Genomic DNA, 24,087 nt, shown 5'->3' with positions numbered 1-24,087 from the left:
ACATCGAAGTATCAAGACTGTGGTCAAAAAGGAACTACTATTAGTCTGATACAGTTACTAATTATCTCTGTTGCAATCAAAGTTTTTAACATTTTTATCGAAAGGTAATAAACGTTTTTTTCGTTTTTGGAGTTGGAAAACGGACTTCGATACGAATAGAAACAACAAAGAATTAATTGTTATTGATGAAGTCGAGTCATTATTAGTACGGTTTTGTGGACATTTTTTCACTGATCACTTGCTATTGTGAGTTAGTGAAGATTAAGAATGTCAAATTGTATCGGTCAAATATAAGTGGCGTTCAAATGGATGTGGCGTTCTATTAAAGGGTCATGCTCCATTTTTCAACCCTTCTCCCATAGTGGCGCTCAAATTGAGGTGGCCTTCAAATAAAGGTGGCATTTAAATACAGGTTTTACGGTATCACCTCACTGAGAAACTTGTTTCTGAGAAATGACCTCTAGTTGACCTCTCATCTAGCCACACCCTCCTATATAGTTGTTATAACCCAATGCAAGGTACTACAATTTCATTCATCTCATTGAACTGGCAATCGAAACCTAGAGCGCTGCTTTTCGAGGTCATTTGAACCAAAAACTACTAGAAGAAAGCATGGCTTATAGTAGTTTATCTTCAAATGCTATTCTGGCAGTAGTGATTCTCGGAGTTTTGGTCACTTTTAGTACAGTAGGTGAGATGAAAGTTTATTATCTAAAGGAATTGTAGTCAGGAAGCAATTTCTCTCTTATGAAGAGTTGAATTACAGCTTTTTAGTTTTACGTTATTTTAAAAGGAAATATCAATTTAGACGTACATGTATTGCATATTTCATTGTGTGCATCAAAATATACAATACTGTTAATAGTAGCACTGTTAGTACTACTAATGTTGTTTTACAGCGGCTGTCTTGCACAATCCCTGTAGGATGGTTATTACAGTGGGTGCCTTTTACAATGCCTATAGGATGGTTATTACAGCGGGTGCCTTTTACAATGCCTATAGGATAGTTTGCACCAATTTTTTCAGGAATAATAGGTCTTATTTAAAACTATTAATCAACAAATGTTTGAAAAAAATGCTGCCGCTATCAAAATGCTTAAAAATGACAGTCCTATTTTTAAAAATATCCTAGAGAAAAACTTGTCATAAAATCTTTTAAGCATATTACACTTTGTTGTCCATGCTGTAAATACATGAGAGGAGGCACTTGTACATAGATATATGCGAGGTTAATGTTTTGGAATGCACTGATGTAGTGAATATTTTGGTGCTTGTACAATTGCAATCTGTACACTCTGTACAGTTTCACTCTGGTAGTTGCACTAAAATAGTTGTTTTTATAAAAGTTATGGTCTATTGGATTATATCAAACCTGCAACCAAACATTTGCTGCTTTTGAGTAAAAATTTTTAAAATTTTCCTATTTGAACTTTTTTAAATGACTTGCTACTTTATCTAACTTGTTGCTCTTAATTCCAACAATTGCCTATGACTCCTTTTGCAATTTTAGTGCCAGCAGAACAGCAAGGGTTAACTCTTGAGCGAACAAAGCGATTCTTTATTGATGGCTATGGAAACAGATGCATGTTTGAAGTAAGTACTGCCTCCTAGCTGATCATCCAAGCTAATCACTTTGAAAATACTCGGAAATACTTTGTAAAACACAGGCTGACTGATTTGCTACATCTTTTGCTTGCAAACCTATTAAGGTGTGTTATAAATGCAACATTCTTTTAGATTTTATGTTGGCAAAACAGGATGTGTAATGAGGAAGCAGGAGAGATGTGCTTAGTTTGGTATTGTGGCACTCATTGCGCTGTTCCTAAAGATCCTGACAATGTGCGTAATATTACAGAGGCACCATTGTTATGCCTTAATCCTGTATATCCTACGTAAGTATGAGTACTTGTGTTGATAGGACAACTCAAGTAGGTGTTTCATTGATATTTTGCAGTTTATTAGTAAATGTTGCTTCATAGCAATCATTTTCTTAAATGTTTAACAAAATACACAATAATGATCTGCCAAATCTAATATTTCGAACAATTTATTTTGATTGGCTGCTCTGGTATTTTACATGTAGCTTTGGTAACTCACACATAAATTTAAATCATCAGTTTGAATTGAAAAATTAAAAAACAAACAGCAAAAATTAATCTGTATGCTTGGCCTTTGAGTTTAGTGCCAGCCTTTACTCTCGTGGCAAAAATGCTACAAGTCAATTTGTATACAAATCCTTGTATTGAGAAGACAACTCCGAGTCATATTTTATGCAGTGTTTAGATTACTAACTACGAGCTGCTCATTAGTATGCTCTTGATTTGTTATTTCAACCTTACAGCTGCCGAGAAAGACGACGAGAAGAAAGAAGACAAAGGAGATTAGACAGAAAGAATAATCGAGGCTGAACAGCCGACAAGTAAACCGCATTTGACTCAAAAAAGAAAGTCAATCAAAACCTTACTGCTTTGCAGTTATTTTCTATTTTTTGTGAACCCAACAGAAAGAGCTTGTTAAACATGTCATCAAGCTATGTCTGGTTATTTATTACAAAGTATTATTGCTTTAGCGGAGTGGATAATCTATATCTACATTGTAAAATCCTTACTGGGGTTTTTAATATGCCAAAGTTAATGTTTACCACTATTATAAACCAGTATTAATCTTGCCTGCCAATCAGTATTCTTACACAATTTGTTTACTGCTAGTTCACCTAAACATGGTCAAGAATTGGCAGTTTACCAAAGAACTATGTCATGTAAATATATGTACTCATTGAGACCTACTTTTGTGCCTACTAATATATGATAGAGTTTTGTTTAACAAGTTATCCTCAACTTATTAGCAAAATAAAATATTACAATTGTGAATTTGTGCTGCCAGCATTTTTGACACCGAATGGTGATAAACTTTTGAAGTTATGACATTGAAACAGTCCATAAACTGCACCTTACAGCTTCATTAAATATCAACAACATTTGAAAATTTTTCTCTCGGTCTTTTCTATAACAAGAGCTGTGTCCGTCTATCTGTCTGTCCATCTGTCTGTCCGTCCGTCTGAAGCCATGCTGAGATCACCAAGAAAAATTGAACTTGGCACAATGCCAAAGCCTGTTCGAAGCCTTCGAGGTTGGGAAAAAAGATATATATCTATCGTACAGGGTTTGAACTGACAACCTTGCTGATAATTTGAATAATTAAGCAGGTAGTTATTGCACCTGATGATCTCTCACAGCACACTCAACTGTCAGGATACTAGTCTTCGTGATATTTGAAAAAACTATATTTCCTAATGGCAACCCTTTCATGCTTGATGTCTTATGAAATGTGTAGGCGGTCTTATTTGGTTAACCAAATCGTTGCAATTGTGAATGACCGGCTAGTCATGTGTTTATCCTATTTGAATAACTCACCAATGACAATAAATATTATACTCCTACAATAATTCAATTTTTTCACCAAAGCATTAATAAGAAAAGCAAAATGGGGGGAGAGAAAGGGAAAAGGCAGGACAGAAAATAAACAGAGGAGAAGAAGAGGAACAGTAACCACCAAGTATGGGTTACATGGCTGATTTGGGGAGAGAGCAATATAAGTGCCAATCCATTGCTGATAGGACAAGCTAATCCATACCATTACGCATTGCTGATAGGACAAGCTAATCCATACCATTACCCATTGCTGATAGGACAAGCTAATCCATACCATTACCCATTGCTGATAGGACAAGCTAATCCATACCATTACCCATTGCTGATAGGACAAGCTAATCCATACCATTACCCATTGCTGATAGGACAAGCTAATCCATACCATTACCCATTGCTGATAGGACAAGCTAATCCATACCATTACCCATTGCTGATAGGACAAGCTAATCCATACCATTACCCATTGCTGATAGGACAAGCTAATCCATACCATTACCCATTGCTGATAGGACAAGCTAATCCATACCATTACCCATTGCTGATAGGACAAGCTAATCCATACCATTACCCATTGCTGATAGGACAAGCTAATCCATACCATTACCCATTGCTGATAGGACAAGCTAATCCATACCATTACCCATTGCTGATAGGACAAGCTAACCCATACCATTACCCAATTTCTTTTTTCTTTATTACCTTAATAAAGGTTGTCATAACAGACTTTTCCAATCATTCTTTTGACTCTATTACGTCATCATCCAGTACTCCCAAACCTTCATTTACTTTTTACATTTGTTATCTTTCTATTTGGTAGTTTCATTCTCATTATCTTTTGTCTGATATGGATGTCATTTTTGCTCAAGACATCACCATACCATCTCAGCCTCCATTCAATTTCTATAGCATCTGTGACCATATGTGACTATCAGTGACTATCTGGGATCATCTGTGATTTTGATGTACTCATTTCTAGTCTTACCCATCTCTCTCTCGCCCAGTGTTGACCTAAAACTTTCTAACTCTTCTACATCAAACATAGCTTCCGGTGATACGGTCAGTGATGTTGTCTCCTAATTGCACTTTGGTAGTTGTGTGTGTAGCCAATCCTTAGTAGGATAATGTCTGCTGACCACAAAAAGAGGCTGTGTGGTATTAAGAATAATGTTACACAGAAATGTCTTTCTAATCTTGACTAGATGTGTCTGAGGTCAGAAACAAGGAAACCTCCACAACTGGAGACAGTCCCAGCTGCAGAGAGCATCTTAGGTTGGATGCCCTATTCGGTAGATCATCATATTGTGGAACTGAACTCTAACATGCTGATCTCAGGTCAGGCATTGAGACCATTAGATTGATTTAGACAATTATTTTGAGCTAGATTTATCTGGAATATATAAATGCAACATCAAAAAGCTTTGAAGCAAAGCAAACTTACAGACTTATAAACTTACAGTATTTTACCAAAGAAGTTTGCATTTATATATACCTATGACGTTCACTTGTTGCATACTCTGCACTCCACGCAGTATTTAAACCATAACTGCCACGAACAACTTTTATCGTATTTACTAAGTAAATCAGACACGCTGATTCCGATTTTGTAATCAAAATAAAGATTAGTCCACTAACTTTCAGAGTAATGAAGGATTTTTTATAGCATTTTAATATCGGTCTCGAAAACAACACGATCGGCATAACAAGCTCCGCCCATAAATACGTGACGTAACCTAGCTTTTTAGGAACAGAAGTTACGTAGGGATGTTTAGACCGATTTAGAATAATAGAGATGGGTGTTTTAAAATCCATTAATATCTAAATTCAGCCTTAAAAATAATATCAGTCTTTTCTGAAAGGTAGATAAGCTATTTAGCATTGCATATTTAAAAAGCACGATAACAACGCTAGCTTGTGATAAAACCGTGCTTTTTGAGCTCATTTTTCTCGGCGTCCAGCCCATTTAAACGTCATGTAACATGCTGCGAGCAATTTTAAATAGTTTATATCACTTTCGTAAAAAATTGAAATTATTTTACAGGCTGGATTTAGATAATAATGGGTTTTAAGACACCCATCTCTATTATTCTAAATCGGACTAAACATTCCTAACTTCCGTTTCTGAAAAAGCTAGGTTTCGGCACATATTTATGGGCGGAGCTTGTAATGCCGATTGTGTTGTTTTCGAAACAGATATTGAAACGCTTTAAAAAGTCTAAATGACTTTGAAGGTTAGTGGACTAATCTTTATTTTGAGTACAAAATCGGAATCAGCGTGTCTGATTTACCTAGTAAATACGATAAAAGTTGTTCATGATAGTTATGGTTTAATGATGCCAACAATCACAACAAAACTGTACTGGTAAATGGCCTACTAACCTTTGACCTGTTTATTTGCATTCAGCCAACACTGGTGAACCGTATCAGTGCAAGGAAATTGGCTTTTAATTGAAAGACAAAAACAAGGAAATGGTCTGACCTACAATGCTGCGAAAGCTTTTTGCTGACCTGCTTGTTGAATTGATTCTGAGAAGACTAAAAGCCTTTAAAGCAGAACTTGCACAAGATTTTAGGAGATTTTATCATCAAGTACTAGTATTTTTCTATCATTTGTAATTGTTTTGATGTTTGAGGTGATCTGACTGCCAGAATGTTTCAAGAATAAAATCAACAAAACTTTATCGCGATTAAAATGCTCAGATTGAACGAAAACGCTATTATGCTATTAGTTTCAAAGAGACCAACAGAACAGAAATGCGTAACACCGTAGATTGTGTTCAATCCAACCGGCATAATTGCGGTTTTGCATGTCCGGAGTGTTAAAACCGTGATCAAGTTTTGTCGATTTTAATCATGAAACATCCTGGCTGTCAGGTCACCTCAAACATCAAAAACCATCGCAAATGATAGGAAATACTGTTACTTTCTGATGAAATTTACTGAAATTTTGTGAAAGTTTATTTTTAGAAAGTTTGAACATCTGAGACTACAAGAAATAAATAACCAACTTAATTATTTGTATAATGTGAAAAAACTTTCCTTTTGTAAAAAACCTGCAATGCACGCTTAAGGTTCCTTTGTATCAAAGTGAAATCTTAAACAAAACAATGTCAAAACAGTACAAAAAATTACGCCTGTGTTCCTTGTGTTAATAAAAAGCCTGTGTTCTGCTCTGAGTAGAATGAAGTTGCTTGTTTAAAGTTACTGGTATGAAGCTAAGCAACAACAGTGAAGCAATATTTTTATTATATGAGTAATTTAATTTAGATTAAAAATAATATATTTATGTTTGAAGAACGTTATATTTGTGTTTGCTTTGATCAAGAATATGCCTTTATCAGGCTTAGATGCAACAAGCTCAAAATTTTGGTGCAAAAGACTTAGTTGGCAGCGGACAGCACCGTTGTCATTCTCTAAACACGAAATAGCAGTTTTCTCTGTATTGTGCTTTTTAAATCTCCTTCACTTTTTACTTGTCGTTCAGCTGCCTCTGCCTGTCAATTGTTCTTCACTCATAGCTTTTACTTGCTGCCTGTGCTTCACTGTACCTCCAATACTATATATAAATATATATTACTTTATTGGAAATAATTTATACTATAGCAACACTACAATCATATCAAGTTTCATATAACCAGACACAAAACTTACAAGCAATAAATAACTAACAAATTAATGTAATTGGCAGATAGACACATGTTTGAGCAGAAACCCTCCAAGTACTTTGCATACACTGAATGTAAATAGAAACTAAACAATTTCAATTTTTTTTTCATTAAATTCTGAAAAACTTTAATACAAAACCTCAAGATGAATGCCTGTTTCAAGGTTTTGAATCACTGCCAGCCCTATTTGTTTATCCACAGCGGCCTATGTTGACCTAAATTTGAAATTAGTTAGCACAAGCATATGAAATTTAGAGAACAACATCATATGGAGAAGAATTTCCCACGTACTTTCTTTGTAGACAAAACTATTTGGTCGGTGCAAAATTATAAAATGACTTGATTACGTTTGATGGTTTTTGTTTTTTGGCTGCATTCCAAGCAGCTTTTCATTGCTTGTTTTATTGGCTGAAGTTTCAATGCTTTAGTAAGTTTAGTTTAATACTTGCTCCAAGGTTTCACTTCTCATGATAGCCAAATTTGATCTATAGTGTAAATTCTGAAAGATCAATGGCCATCGTCGGTTTGTCTATGTACCATTGTTTACCAATAACTCACAGTCTAAGATAATTATTCTCTAGTCGCAGTAGCGCTGCCAGACATTGGCAAGGGTCCAATAACCGTAAACCACTGTACTGGCAGCTGGAAGTTAAACAGCTAGCACTTATCTTCAACATCACTTCGGTTTGTCTACAACTGTTCCGTTGTTGATAGTAAAGCCACCGTTAATTATGCTTCTAGGTCGGTGACCTCACACCAATTATGGCTGCCCATTTCAACGACAGCCTGCTCTTGCTGAGCAGATTTTCAACCAGACTTTAAACTTTTCAATTTATTTACAAATACAATTCAAACAGTTTACAAGCTCTCATGTTTGGGTATTTTTTGTAAGAAGGTACACGCTAGTGTGGAAAATGATGAGATACAAACAAAAGTTTGGAATTGTTCCCTCATTGATCTGTTTTTCATTGATAAGCAATTTTCACCAAAGTTGTTGCTGTTATTAGGCTGTTTTTGCACCTCTTACATCAGGCTGTCAATTAAAATTTATGAATTTTAACTTGCATAGTATTCAATCCTTTTTCCTTGAAAATTAACAATAATAATAATAATAACAGTAATTGGCCAATTATAAGCTTTGTTTATTTTCATGTTATAACATTTTCATGGCATGATAGTGTGATTTGAAGCAACTGCAGATAACGCAATAGACACACATTGTTGGTCAGCATGCAAAAGAAGAAGCTGGCTGGCTAGCAGACGGGTCTCATAGTTTAACCGGCAGCAGATATCTTTACTAAACTAATATTTTCAAACCACATGCATACAATAAACAAATCCAACAACAGCTAGACTAAGGATGAACTTCATAATGAATACTTCACAATCACTAGTGTACATGCTAAGATTTTTGTCATACGTTTTATCTTCGTAGCATGTAAATGGTTTCAAAGGTTGAATATTTAATTCTTCGAAGCGAAACAAACCTCTGGTTCAAAGAGGGTATTTCTGAAAACATCATATCACCAACGAAGTACTGCATATCATGTAAACATCAATATTAGTGTTGTCGCATAAATTTTTGTGATCGGAGCGGAGGTTGGATTTTCATCGTCTTCATTGGTGACGTCTTTACAGCATCCCTACACAGCTCTGTTTTCAATGCACGTGTTTAAAAATACTATTTCTGACATAAAAATATTAACTATGAATTTGAAAGAAACATTTCCGAAACGTTTTGACATTGGCATTTGACCTTAAACGTATTTTAATAGTGTCAGCGGCGATATAAAATACACACCCCGTTGTAGCTGAAAGCACAACAAACTAATATAGAAAACGCGGAGTTGTGCGATAATTTCTTTGTAGCGTGTAAACTCATCATCTACGAACAATTGGGAGTTGTGCGACCACTCCTGCGTATCGTGTAAATACACCCTCCTCATTTCTACGATCAAAATCCAACTTCGAAGCTGAAAAATTTGTAGCCTGTAACATTAGTGTTTGTCTACCCACAGTCCATTGCTTTTAATCTGATTAGATAATGCTTTCTGATAATGCTTGTTAAATCTTTCCTATAATAAGAGTGGTGTGTGTCTGAAGCCAGGGTAGGGGTTGGGGTAAAAGATTGCTTCTAAGGAGATTCACACTTGTGACAGTCAGTCTAATAGCCCCACACTCTACCATCTGAACCGCTCATTCAACCGGCATCAAATAGATTTATTGTGCACACACTTATTCTATGTGCTTTATCGGTCCACCTGACGAGCTCTGATGACACGCTAGACTGCCTGGGTGCTACTCTTGGGTGCTATTTATCAAAAGGAATATGTCTAGTATTAAATAAGGAGAACAAGGGTATGGCTAGCCTGGCCATCAAAGCTAATTAATGGTCAAGCTGAGAACCGGAAAGGTAACACAATATGGCTTCCTATGAAAGAATTGATTGATGCCAACAGACACGGCTAACCTAAAAAACTTGAGTAAGTAGGAATTGAACGGTTTGTGGTATGACATTGAGGTGTAATTAAAAGCTGGCAAGGTCTTCTGTCAGGTCTACAAGTATTGATGTCTTTGTCTGGACCATAGACAACTGGTGCAAAGATGATGATACCCATTTCATAGCTTTTGTTAGAAAGAGTCTAGGTTTAAATGTCTTGTCATGAAATCAACATTTTAATGTTAAAAAAATAGCGTGGTTACCCAAAACTAAAAGGAGTACGTAGTCTAAATGTGAAAATTCTAACAAACCATCAACATCCTAAAATCAATAAGAACACAGAAATGTTGAATTTACAGAAACTTCATGACATGAGAGTTACCAGCTGTTGGTAAAAGTATATCCTAAATCACTCACCGGGAACTTTTTTAAAAACTTTTTATGCAATGGGCTTTGGTAGAGTAGGAACAATGGCAACCACACACTCATACTATTGTTACATTGGATATTTGTTTTGCTGTCATAAATTTTCATACCATGCAGTTTTAATTTGAAGCTAAAAAATGGAATATTACTAAAATTTTAAACAAAAGTAACAAAAAATAGTAGCTGACAATGTACCATGAATTTTGGCAAATAAGTCAAACTTCTTTACACCAAATTTTAAGCCTGAGAATCTATCTTCAACTTGTAGAGCAGTCACATATTGCATGACTTGAATTTTTGTAAGATTTAACTTCAAAAAACAATCGCAAATCAAAGCTACATACATAATATGACATATAGAGATTTATTTATAAAATGGTAAAATACTAGTAATCCTACTCAACATGAGATGGATCACGCACAAAGTCCTATTCTTTACCATTCAGATTGGATCGCTAAGATTCTCTTCTGGAATAATGTGTTTTTTTTCGAATTTAATGATTCTTTGTAGTATCTGCCTACAAGCCCACACTTTGGTAATCCATTTGACACATCCACTATGGTCCATCCACTTTTTTTCTTGTGCATGAATCAGATTCAAGACATAAATCTGTCTTGTGGTGTGGCTTTTCTGTTAAAAATGTACATGTACATATTATCGAAAGGAGGAGTTTCTGCCTGCTGGCAAGGCAGGCTAATATGATGGCGAAGTATTGTTTTTCATGCCTTGTGGTCTTCACTAGAACTGTTTTCTCTCATTCTTTTGTTAATTGTTGTACAACTTGCTGACGGCACAAAAAATGGGCGTTTTGGAATGCTATTTTTTCAGCGACGTATCATTGCCTCTGATGCCGGCTGTACTATTAGTGATCAAACGATTTGAGTCTGAGAAAATGGTCGATTTATACAGCAGGTACATTTTAAAACCAAGATTTGAAAAACCAAACTTGAGACCTCGACTTATACGCCGGAATACATGGTAATTCATTAGCAATGAGGAACTGGAAAACTGGCTCAGCCATTTACTAGCCAATGAATCTATTTTTGTTTTGGCAATCCAATCGATTTCAAGAAGTTCTGCTATGTGTAATATTCTCTAATTATACGGACACCCCGACAATTGCATCTTCATCAAAAATAAAAAGCTCCTACATGGCATATCTTCAAGGCAACAAAACAGAAAGATGCATTTGAGTTTGACTTTCAATCAACATCGCATCTACTTGTATCATATTTTTGAAAAGTACTAAAAACTCGACCCAAAAACTGCCATTTATCTTTTCCTGCTCTCCTGTCTTACATTATTTTGTGGACTATTAAGCAGCCACCCTAACATTAATAAGGATATGTAGCCTAATTAAATCGGCTCATCATCCTGCCTAAACCTCTTTCAGTGAACCACTTACCACAACTCATATGCCTTCACAACTTGGCTCTAAAACTAGTCAAGTGTTTTGCTCAAAATTAATACTTATAACGAAAACATTCATAAATCGTTCAAGCGTTTTATTTCCTGTAGTGATTCTAAGAAAAACAGCTGTTGTTCTCAGACAAGGTCATAAACAAACCTGACTGCAGTAGCACCATTTTTGTTAACCTGTAAGATGATGCCACAAGCATGAATGAAGAATTGTTCAATTCTCATTGGTAGATTGCCTACTGGGCATCATGCCATCCAGTTGTTACTAGGGGCATATTTCATACTTGTCTGCTTTCATTGCTGTCGCTGGGTGGCTTTAGAATAATTGTTGTTTTGGATAGTATGAAATCTTAATGATAATATGGTTTCAAACGGCGATTTACATATAGACACAGCTATATTTTTATGATGCCAAATAGAAGCTGTGTCATCTAGTAGATAGCTAACTAATTAAAAAAATGGCAGCCGAGTCATTCATTTATTACTAGAAAGCATATTAAAGCCTGGTTTCCATATGACAGCACAGTGATCGTGTGTGCGGCCCAGTGATCGTGCGCAATGCATTGCTTGAGCTGCGAATGCAGTGTTTCCATAGCGCGCGTAGGCACCATGCTTGCATTAGACAGGGTGGGTAACTTCCTTACTTTTTCATACGGGAGATCGATTTCTTCAGAAAACAGCCCTCCGTTGCGACCTTTCGCTCTCATATGAAAACCAGGCTTACTCTTTCGTACGGGAGACCGATTTCTTCGGAAAACAGCCCTTGGTTTGAGTTGTAGGGTAGGTTGAAAAGGTCGAGTGGTGTATTGTAGGATACATCATCGCGCGCACCCGTCGCAAGGATCCATTATGTTGGATCCTTGCGATCAGCGTGCGATGTATATATATATAGATGTGCGTGCGATATATATATATATATATATTTACTTATATATATATATAACTAAAAGCATAAGATTCGAGCAGAGTGCTCAATGATAAAATCAGAGCAAGTTAAAATCAATAAAACAGACTATAACTTTAGATAAAACACTTTATTACTATTAGTTTCATGCTTGGTAAGAGCAATCTTCAGATATCTTCTATATATATACATATATATATATATATATATATATATATATATATATATATATATATATATATATATATGTATATATATCTATATATATATATCTATATCTATATATATCTATAGATATATATAGATATATATATATATATATATTAAATACTTAAGGAGCTGATATAGTTATATAATATTGTATAAAATTAAAAGTTATCTAAATTAAGCTAATCAAGCAGACATTATATAAAGTGCATACTATATTGACATAGCTTACATTCCTCTCATTGCTGTGTTTGTTTGTGTAGAAGAATGAGGTGATGATTTCTATAAGCAAAACATGTTGCTATTAGCTGGTGAGTTTGATGATAAAATATGTGAGACAATGGATAAGTCTACATATGTATTTACAAAAGTAATCACAGGGGAAACAACTTTGTTTATTATTAATGAATTGTACCTGGAAATATCTTTAATTATTTTGTGTATAGACTCTCAGTCATCATATGATTATATTCTATTTTTTATCAAACTAATCACATCACTCAATATGATGAGCTACATGTATTTACACTACCATACTTTTCGGACTATTAGCCACTACTTTTTTCCGATAATTTGAGCCATGCAGCTTATATAAGGGTGCGGCTATTCTGTGGCTTTTCCTTTTAGTGCTAGGGCGAGTTAACCGGAATTTCTTGTTAGTGCGCCTCTAGCGGTGAAAGAAAAAACGAAACAATGCCGTTAGGCACTGTGCCGTTTTAAACAGCAAAGTTGCTGCCGTGTTTAAAAGCACCGTTCTGAGTTCTGCGGCCTATACAAAGGCGCAGCCTATGAGATGTTTTATTATGGTTTTTTGGAGAATAAAGCAGATGCGGCTTTTATAGGGGTGCGGTTGATAGTCCGAAAAGTACGGTACTCAAAGTCATAAACAATTATAACTTTTCTGGTCAATTTTACCAAAGCAACTAAATACTATGCTAAATAAAACTCTTTGTTTCCAGTTTATGTAAAATTTATTAAGTTTTTATTATTTTGCAATATACAAATTACTTTGCTGGCATCCATAAATGCGAGGAGTTATTAGTCCTTGACTATATCGTCTCCAACGGGCATTCTAAAAGTAATTGAAAGTATAGCTTTGGCATGGATCAGGAGATGAGATAGCTTTTTTAAGTGCGCAAAAAACTTAATGCCACACTTTTTTACAAGAAGTTCTCCTGTTATACCTTGTCAATTAAACCTTTATTTTCAACATTTTTTGTTAGAATTTGTTAAAATTTTCTACTCTACATCGAAGGCGCAACAGTTGCATCTAATTGTTTTAAAGTTGACAAATCAGCATATTTACTGAGTTGAATATGTATAATTTTGAATTATGCAATTTGTAAAAAAGTAAATATGTCAACATACTGTACAAGTTTAAAAAAGAAACATTTTTTTAACCTTACTAGCATGAACTTGCTAAAGAGCTCTTTAAAGTATAACTGTTATGTTATTGTCTAACAAAGAGTTTGGAGGTTGTGTGTCATGTATACACGCCATTGCTGGCTCTGAACTTTTCAAATGCTAGGTAGTCGTCTGACTGCTTTGTGTCACCGGGAGAAAGTAACTCTAAATCATATATGACATCAAATTGTTTGTAGTCATATTTTCATTGTCTATATTATTTAGTGCCCAAAAATTACTGAGTCCAGCTGCTAAGAGTAGCATGGGACTTGCTTAAGAGTTGTTAGGTTTCTATGCTTTAGCCACAAATTAGGCAGACAACTCCAGTAGCCGTTTGCATTTTTGTGGACAACCTGTTTAGCTGAGGTTCTGAAAACTATGTAACAAAACAGATTGTGTTGGTGTCTTTTGACCGATTCAAGAAATAAATAAGATAAAATGTATTTTGACTATAGCAGTTTTATTAGACAACTAATCCAGTAACAAATGGAAAAAATGGTTGTAGACTCAAAAAACAATAATACTGCTTGATACTAAACAATAGAAACTAAAGCCTTCAGGTCACAACATAAATGAAATCAAAAAAAGCAAAAGAGCATGTTCGATGTTCTCTATGTTCTAAAACATATCAAAGGTCACATCAAGTATACAATTTAAAGATACTCTACTATTTATGATATCCAGCAATATGTACTAATATACATCCAATGTAATTTGTACTTCTGTTTTTGTTGTAGGCTGTTGGTTGACATTTCCTGCTTTACTGTTTGGTAAATATAATTATATTTTATCTTCTTTTTGTAAACATCCAGATATACTTGATTGAGACTTAGTTTGTTAGATGTTCTACTCTGTGAGTTGTCTACACCTGTTATGCTTACACGAGGTAGCAACTCTACATGTACATATGTATTATGCAGCTAGAAGTGTTGCCCGCTTAATCTTAAGGAGGTGTTTCCAACTTTGCTGGCTGACTTCCTATAATCACAACATTTACCTCAAACATAAAGTAGCCATTTGTTAATCTTTCTATTTTAACAGCAATTTAATTTTTGGTTAGTTTTGTGTCAAAGAATTGAAACAACAATCAATTACCATTATTATTTCTATTACAAGGGTAAATAAAGTTTGCAGGAAACAAACTGAGCACGTTTTATCAATTTTATCTATTATACAGTATGACTAGATGAGTTATCTGGTTATATTTAAAATAATTTTACCATCACAAAAACCGTAGTTAATTTTCAACAGCTCTACTGACCTCTAAGCCAATTTTCATATATTCCAGCTTCTGCTTATTTTATATGCAAAAGTTATAATCTTATTCCATATTCTATATTTTATACTCTATATTTGTAACAGCTTCAGCACTTGTTCATTTACTTGTCCACAATTTGGACTCAAGTACTGACAACTCCTTTCTAGCTACGTTAAGGATTCTGCTGACTTTACTGACCAACTACATTTTACTATGGATCTGACCAGTTTGTATGTCAAGGCCATATTTACTAAACTAGCTAACATATTGCTGCACATAATTGAATACATGTAATTGAATGTGTATACGTTCATCTCACAATTGCTGCTGCTGTGTTTAGGAGCAGTAGTGTATTCTCACTGTGACTTTAATGCTGGAGATATCTGCTTGATGACCCAAGAAAAAGATGACTATTTCGATTGGACTGTTCAAAATGAATCAACTCTTACTTGGAATACTGGACCTGATCGTGACTATGGAGCCGGAGAGGGGAAATATTACATATATATAGAAGTTACAAATCTTCAAGTGAGTGTCACAGTCCAGAAATTACACCTTCAGCACAAAACATTGTGTGACAACGATTATCTGGATTGCTGTACTGTTGTCATAGGTCAATACCTTTACTAACGCAATGCTGTCATATAGAGGCTCCTTTTAAAAAAACTTGAAAAGATATTAAAACAGACTTGGGTCAGGCTACATGACCTTCCCAACTAACAATTTTATATTCTCAAAACATTCCAGGGAGTCTCTCAAAAATCCAAAAAATGTTTCATTGCAATGTTGTCACAAGACAATATGTGGACATGAATATTTAAAGCTTTCGCCATGTTTCAGAAAATGTTCTACCCAAAACACATGTACAATGGTCAGCAAATGATCTTACACAACATTCCCACAATATTGGAAAAATGTTACGTAATATTCTACAAACATTTCTTCAATGATGTTGCCTCTAAGATATTAGCTAACATCCCAGGAACGCTATGTGCAAAACATTTGTAGAATGTAAATGTGTAGACACCGGGAAACACTCTGTTAATGTTTCATAGAATGTTCCTCTAACAATTTGAGTATAGTGTTACTATCATATACCAAGCATAACATCTCCACAAAATCTTTTTGTCAAGCTATGCTGTCAACAAATGCACAAATAGCAGCATGATATAATTACAGAAAATAATATAAAACACAATCACAATAAAACTATGAAAATCACCTGTGAAGTACTTATCACAATCATACACTATGACATACACATTTTAATACTAAACCTGTTGTAATGGAACCTAGGCTAATCATTTTTGCAATATTTATCGTCAAAAGCCAAAAATTAAAATTTTTAATGACCTTTATGTTTCTTTACACAAACGATTTAAAGTCAACATAAACTGTCTAGATTACTTTTCTTGTTTATATAATTGTAACAAAAGTAAACAAAACTTTCAATTTGCTCATTTCACCTGATTTTAAACTATGAATGAGCGACAACTTCAAAAAAGTAGGCCGTGACTTTCTGGCAAAAGTAGCAAAGATAAAATTAACTTATTTCTTAAAGATTAACTTCCGGTGTATTTATTAAGCTATCGAGAAAAATTCTAAAAGAGCCAGCTAACTAGCAAGAGTAAAATGTTACCAGAAAAATTTTATTAAACAACATTATAAGGGAAACAATGTCAGAACATTGTTATAACATTCATTTGAGAGTAGAAATGATGTTGCGCCATAATGTTTCCTTTTTATCGCAAATCAATGCCTAGGCAGTGATACAGGAAAGTTTTTTTTAGAATATTAGAGTGTAAATATCCATAAACATTCTAGCATATATGGCTCTGGATGTTCACATCCATATAAAATTGAATTGTTTCAATCATTAAAAAAACAACTTTTTTGCAACATTATTGGAACATTAGTAGTGAAAATTATGGCGCATCTTAATGTTTTAGTTACATTGCGAATCAATGTTATGTGGATGTTTACCCTGCAAAATTCCAAAGGAACTTTCCTGAAACATTGCTGCTACATTCATTTGAAGTTCAAAATGATGCCACACCATAATTTTTCATGTGTAACGTCAGAGCACCGTGACCAGGGCTGGTCAGATTGTTTGCACAACCGACATGATAGCCAGGCTTAATCTCAGTATCACGACAGAAGACTCAACCGCAGATGAGCTAGTTCTGAGTGCCAAGTAACACAAAGAAAGATCCTGGGAGATGATAAATAGAAAGTGGAGCTTGTCGTCCAGGCTGGAGATAAAAGGACCCCGCTACCAAGCAGCCAGCGGAGCTTGCACCGTCTCTCTGCATGATTGTTTTCTGTGTAATGCATTGATTTCATGTATAGTTATACATATTAGGCAAATATATATTACTGTTTGATACACTTGGTGTATTTATTCTTGTGGAGAGTACAGGAAAGTTTCCTACAGTTTCCGGCAGTTTCCTCTACACCTTTACATTTTAAGTCAATTTATATGGATATTTACACTCTAACATTCTAAAACAACTTTCCTGTACCACTGCCTGGGCATTCATTTAAAGGTACAAATGATGTTGCACCATAACAACTTAGTTAAATTACATGTCAATTTTGTATAAACGTTTATAAAATAAAACATTTATGAAATATTGTTAGCGCATTGAATAACAATGTTTTCTAACAGCATTATGATAACTTTAGCAAAGTTTATTCCTGTAATATTCTATAGAATGTTATGATAATATTTTTGCTAAAAATTCTGCAAAATGTTCCTGCAACATTGTTGCAACATAAAACAAGAAGGGTCACTGAATAATGTTTGTATACCATTATAAAAACATTTGCTTGGAATGTTATTTACCCATAACATTATGGAATGTCATGGTTAGTTGGGCTGCTATTGGTAATACACGTAACCCGGTACTACCTGTGCATAGGTCGGGTCGGTGGTGACTAAACCGTCAACCTGCATACGAATGGGGAGGGTGAGCTGGACACCCTCACAGAACCAAAAACAACATCTGTAAAAACACTGCGCTATACCAGTGATGCACTATGGCAGCATCTATGGCAGCATCTAGGTCACACAAGTAACTAAACCTATGTATAGACAACAAGATGAAAATGCTAGCACGTCTTGACCTGTTCTTTATCACTGGATACCAATTCCTTTCTGTTGGGAGAATAAAATTGGTCTAGCGAAAGCCAGAAATCCCTTCAACATTTAAACACAGCTCCATGGAGATGGAGAGAAATGTAAACATAACTTCCTAATGACAGAATTTGGTTCCAGCAGTTTTCAATGTGAACTAGACTTCAAGGAAGTTGCATATACCTAGTTGAAGTACAGAGTCACAATCTACCTCTCATGTTTAATTAACAAACTAATAAGGAAATTAATAATTGTTTTACATGTATTTTACCATATAATGTTGTCACCATACCCTCAGTTACAGCCTTTGTTCTATTGTTTCTTGATGATCCAATAATTGATTATTGGCTAATTGTGGTCTAAATTTTTGTTTCACAGCCTCACTAAATTTAATTTGATTTTTTCAAGATTGCTAATGCCAATGCCAAGATATCTACTGAGGTTCTTCAGTCAGGAGACTGGAATCTCACCTTTTATTATCATGCAGCTGGATCAAGTATTGGGTTACTCAGTGTGTACACAAGGGCTGTGGGATCAGGCTACCACAGATTGGAATGGTTTCATTCTGGTCATGTCAATGGAACCATAGATGAATGGACCCAAGTAAACCTTTCACTAACAGTAGCTGCTGACTTTCAGGTAAAATATGACAATTTACAACATTTGATATGCACCTAAAAGGTTGTAGAAGGTCTTCGTAAAACGTCTGAAAGCCTTGGTTGGTGTTCTGGAAAAGTTATCTCACCCTACAGCGTTTGTTTCAACAAAAATCATGTTGTGATTTACCAACTCTCGAGGTCTTTTGGGTTCTCTGAAGGGACCATTTTGGGGAGTTCCCCAGAAAGGTTTCCGAGAATGGTTGACCAAAGGGTTTTTTCTGAAAGGTTCCCAGAAAGGGTGAGAGCTATAAAATATCCACAGATTATGTGCCATACAATTAGCCACAAGCATTTGTTTAGTTGCAGTTGTATCTATTATTTTGGCGTTATCCCTCATGCCCCATTTTTGTCAATATCTGACTGACACATTAATTGCTCTATTGAAGAAATGACAACACATCCAATAAAACGCTTTTACCATACACAAAATGCAAACATTCCATTATCATAGCATTAAAACAATAGAATATTTATAAAGCAATCAGGCTATGACATTTAATGATGCGTCTGTCACCCCGAATGCGCACATCTATGTACATATCAACAGACATTACTCAACTTGGTTATTATACACCCTCTTGTATCCTAATCGAGACACAAACAACCCTAGTTCTTAAACTGTGAAAAGTATGCAATTGAAATCCAAACACATCACCTGCTCTCTGATGTCATACCCCTAACCCGTAAAGGATCTGCCAGCACACTAAATCACTTTCCTGCAACTGTGAGCAGTGTTGCCTCTAATTTACACTATCTATATGTATTAATCTCGTTGCTTGTCATTGCTATGTCCAGTTATAGTGATAAAGTATCAAGAACGAAACATCTGCTCACCCTAGAATTAAACTCAAAACCTCAAACAATCCAACAAATAGGCATATTGTCCATTAGGCTACCTGTCGAACTGTCCGTACGAATGAATAGTTGTGCGCATACTCATTACATCGGTTAAAATACACACTCTTTAAGCGTTTGTGAATATATTGATGACTAGCTGTGCTACTAGCTGTGTTGCCCGGATAATAGGAAAGACCTTCGACAGAAAATTGATTTGTATTTAACACATTACAACATTTGCAACATATCTACATATCACGACAAATGTGTTTTGTCTTATAAACAATGAGAAATAGTGAAAGTTGCTCGCTATTAGCCTGCACGCGTTTAATAGTATGAGCGAACAGCTTCTCGTGACGTTATGCTATGACCCATCGTCGTACGCAAACCTGTTTGGTATTTGCTCTGATATAATGATTTATATTGGCAAGCTAGCAATTCAATCTTTGCATTCTAGTGGGTAGGGCGTCGAACTGGCGAATGGCAGGGTCCGAGATTGAATCTTCTTTGATACGGAAACTTTATTTTAAGATCTATAGCCGGACAATCAAACCTACGAATACACATACGACGACCAACTTTGAGAAATATATGTATATAGATTACTACTAGCATGCTGGAAAATCATGATTGTGTGAGAAATCATGACATGCAACGTAACGATCACAAGCTGGCTTCAAGGCTCTTGTTGTAGGAAAGATTTAGACATGCTTATGTTACCAGTTTACGTTACTGATATTAACTAATTTGTTTGTTTTTAATCAACTTAGCCAATGGCAACTAAATTACACTAATTTGAATTACATCTACAACAATATTAAACAATGCCAGTGTTTATAAGCAGATTTTATTACCCACGCAACGCCAAGCATTCACCGAGTATTGGTATGCAATTGGTGAATGTCTCACACGGCTGATCTTTTATTGCAGATAGTTTTTGAAGGAAAACGATCAACAGACGTTTATGGTGATATAGCCTTAGATGAGATATCAGCTGTTTGAGTCGGACCTCCAGCTAGCCAGCCAGAGCCAGCAGCATTTGATCTACCAATTGTGTGCACGTTTGATGTAAGTAGTTTTTATCAGTTTGAGTTATTTATTTACATAAGATATAAACCAGTGATTATATAATCAGCTATAATATATAGAGTAGGTACAGGAACTCTAATGAGCAACATGGAGAAATAGATGTGATCACAAACAAAAGTGAAGGACATTTGTCTGTTAGAAAAAAGAAAGGGTTTTGGGACATGGTAGCGGATTAACGGCTAACAGATGAACCATCAGGATCACAGATCAAACATCAAGATATAGAAAGAGAACAGTTGAGAAACAAAAGAAATAAAAAAATGAAATAGACTGATTTTGGTAGAAAACAACGGAGAAAAAAGAGATGCAAGACAGCTTATAGGAGGAGGAAAATGCTGATTCCTTCCTCCAACAGTACAAAGCGTGTATGACCTGAACACTGTGATGAACTTGATGACCATCACAAAGACTCGTCTATATACAGTGTATATACTAGGTGAATGCTCGGAGTTACCAGAGGAATTAAAAACTTTTTGCACAGAAAATTTGTTTTTATTTAGCATATAACAGCAGTTACCATTCTACCTTTCAATCTTCATATCATAAAAAAGTGCTTCATGCAGTTCAAATAAATTATGAGAAAAAATAAAACAACTGTAAAGGTTTTAAAACTATTTTCAAGCAACTGTAACTATTAAATTTCATATCATGAAAGAACTGTTTTGTGCAGTTGAAATAAACGAAGAGAAAAATAAAACAATTGTAAAGGTGTTTAAATGTAAATGTGAAATAATTAGCAAGAATTGGTTAAATAAAGTCTGTTTTGCTGCGTTTATAATGAAAAATGATTTAAATGATGCAAACTGAAAAAAGCAAAAGAAAGCAGGAATTTTTTTGAAACAATTATAACAATTAGTGCATAGAAGAATGTGCATAGAAAAAGTTATCATACCATAACTTTAGTGTATTTAGTGATTATGATGCGCAAGAAAAGGTAACATTACAATGTACTACGTGCAGTACGTACCGTTGGAAATTCTTACCTTCAAGACCTACATGTACGTATAACATAAAACGCGTACGAATTTAGTAAGCTGCAAAGTTAGTAAGCGTACACGAAATTACGAATTTAGTAAGCTAAAGAAAGTTAGCTTACTAAATCCATATTTAAAGCTATGTTTTAGTATGAATTTTCTAAACTAAATTTAAATTTTGTCCTTGATTAGAATTTCATCATTGTCTACGATTTCACCTGTTTCTGGTTTCGTTTTCACTATAAATTAAAATGAATAACGCTGAACTGAAAGAGAGCGAGCATCGTATCTCTTTCAGGCATTGTGGGAGAGATATCAGTGCATAACAAATTGGCATTTTTCTTATTTCAACGTAGTCAGTACACTGGCTGCCAAATTTCAATTTTGAGAAAAATTTTTGATGATATCGTATGGCAGTTCCAGTTCAAAGTGCAATTTTTGTTTCTAAAATTATATCGCTGTAATTAGACAGATGAACGACCAAATTTGAGATTTATTTATGCCTGGTGTTGCCGGAATAATAAAAAAGTTTTTGCACCTGTAATTTCTTTTTATTTATAATAAAAAACAGTTACCCTTCTAACTGTCAAACTTAATATTATGAAAAAGCGCTTGTGCAGTTCAAATGAATTAGAAGAAATAATAAAACAAAATTGAAAGTGTTTAAACGTAAATATGATATAATTAGCAAGTAATGGCTAAATATAATCTATTTTGCTACGATTACAATGAAAAATGATTGCGTATACAATTTGATAGGTGGTATACAATGGTTATAGTTCATACACAGTTTTGATAGGTTGTATACAATGGTTATAGTTCATACACAGTTTTGATAGGTTGTATACAATGGTTATAGTTTATACACAGTGTTGATAAGTTGTATACAATGATTATAGTTCATACACAGTTTTGATAGGTTGTATACAATGGTTATAGTTCATACACAGTGTTGATAGGTTGTATACAATGGTTATAGTTCATACACAGTGTTGATAGGTTGTATACAATGGTTATAGTTCATACACAGTGTGGATAGGTTGTATACAATAGTTATAGTTCATACACAGTGTTGATAGGTTGTATACAATGGTTATAGTTCATACACAGTGTTGATAAGTTGTATACAATGGTTATAGTTCATACACAGTGTTGATAGGTTGTATACAATGGTTATAGTTCATACACAGTGTTGATAGGTTGTATAGAATGGTTATAGTTCATACACAGTATTGATAGGTTGTATACAATGGTTATAGTTCATACACAGTTTTGATAGGTTGTATACGATGGTGATAGTTCATACACAGTTTTGATAGGTTGTATACAATGGTTATAGTTCATACACAGTGTTGATAAGTTGTATACAATGATTATAGATCATACACAGTTTTGATAGGTTGTATACAATGGTTATAGTTCATACACAGTTCTGATAGGTTGTATACAATGGTTATAGTTCATACACAGTTTTGATAGGTTGTATACAATGGTTATAGTTTATACACAGTGTTGATAAGTTGTATACAATGATTATAGTTCATACACAGTTTTGATAGGTTGTATACAATGGTTATAGTTCATACACAGTGTTGATAGGTTGTATACAATGGTTATAGTTCATACACAGTGTTGATAGGTTGTATACAATGGTTATAGTTCATACACAGTGTTGATAAGTTGTATACAATAGTTATAGTTCATACACAGTGTTGATAGGTTGTATACAATGGTTATAGTTCATACACAGTGTTGATAAGTTGTATACAATGGTTATAGTTCATACACAGTGTTGATAGGTTGTATACAATGGTTATAGTTCATACACAGTGTTGATAGGTTGTATAGAATGGTTATAGTTCATACACAGTATTGATAGGTTGTATACAATGGTTATAGTTCATACACAGTTTTGATAGGTTGTATACGATGGTGATAGTTCATACACAGTTTTGATAGGTTGTATACAATGGTTATAGTTCATACACAGTGTTGATAAGTTGTATACAATGATTATAGATCATACACAGTTTTGATAGGTTGTATACAATGGTTATAGTTCATACACAGTTCTGATAGGTTGTATACAATGGTTATAGTTCATACACAGTGTTGATAAGTTGTATACAATGATTATAGATCATACACAGTTTTGATAGGTTGTATACAATGGTTATAGTTCATACACAGTTCTGATAGGTTGTATACAATGGTTATAGTTCATACACAGTGTTGATAGG

At 34.5% G+C, this 24,087-nt stretch overlaps 1 protein-coding gene across 2 annotated transcripts; it reads left to right on the top strand.

Moving 5' to 3' along the window:
- Positions 1-538: 538 nt before the first annotated feature.
- On the top strand, positions 539-2,857 carry LOC137404403 (uncharacterized). 2 transcript variants are annotated; one of them, XM_068090603.1, is made up of 4 exons: positions 539-691; positions 1,511-1,593; positions 1,738-1,839; positions 2,342-2,857. In XM_068090603.1, exons 1-4 carry the CDS (start codon positions 613-615, stop codon positions 2,396-2,398), a joined length of 321 nt encoding a protein of 106 aa, XP_067946704.1. In that variant the 5' UTR covers positions 539-612; the 3' UTR covers positions 2,399-2,857. The 2 variants fall into 2 exon arrangements, with proteins under 2 accessions (XP_067946704.1, XP_067946703.1); XM_068090602.1 differs by having other exon boundaries at positions 1,738-1,892.
- The last annotated feature ends 21,230 nt before the right edge of the window (positions 2,858-24,087 follow it).

This window comes from Watersipora subatra, chromosome 9, assembly GCF_963576615.1.
Source record: "Watersipora subatra chromosome 9, tzWatSuba1.1, whole genome shotgun sequence".
NCBI classification, from domain to species: Eukaryota; Metazoa; Bryozoa; class Gymnolaemata; order Cheilostomatida; family Watersiporidae; genus Watersipora; species Watersipora subatra.
This window is presented reverse-complemented; position numbering and strand designations above follow the sequence as displayed.

What these genes read in the sequence shown, in the direction of transcription:
- LOC137404403 (XM_068090602.1), top strand. Translation starts at nt 613, where the DNA reads ATGGCTTATAGTAGTTTATCTTCAAATGCTATTCTGGCAGTAGTGATT. An exon ending in GAAACAGATGCATGTTTGAA is followed by an intron (nt 1,594 to 1,737) that starts GTAAGTACTGCC and finishes ACATTCTTTTAG; the next exon opens with ATTTTATGTTGGCAAAACAG. An exon ending in CTTAATCCTGTATATCCTAC is followed by an intron (nt 1,893 to 2,341) that starts GTAAGTATGAGT and finishes TCAACCTTACAG; the next exon opens with CTGCCGAGAAAGACGACGAG.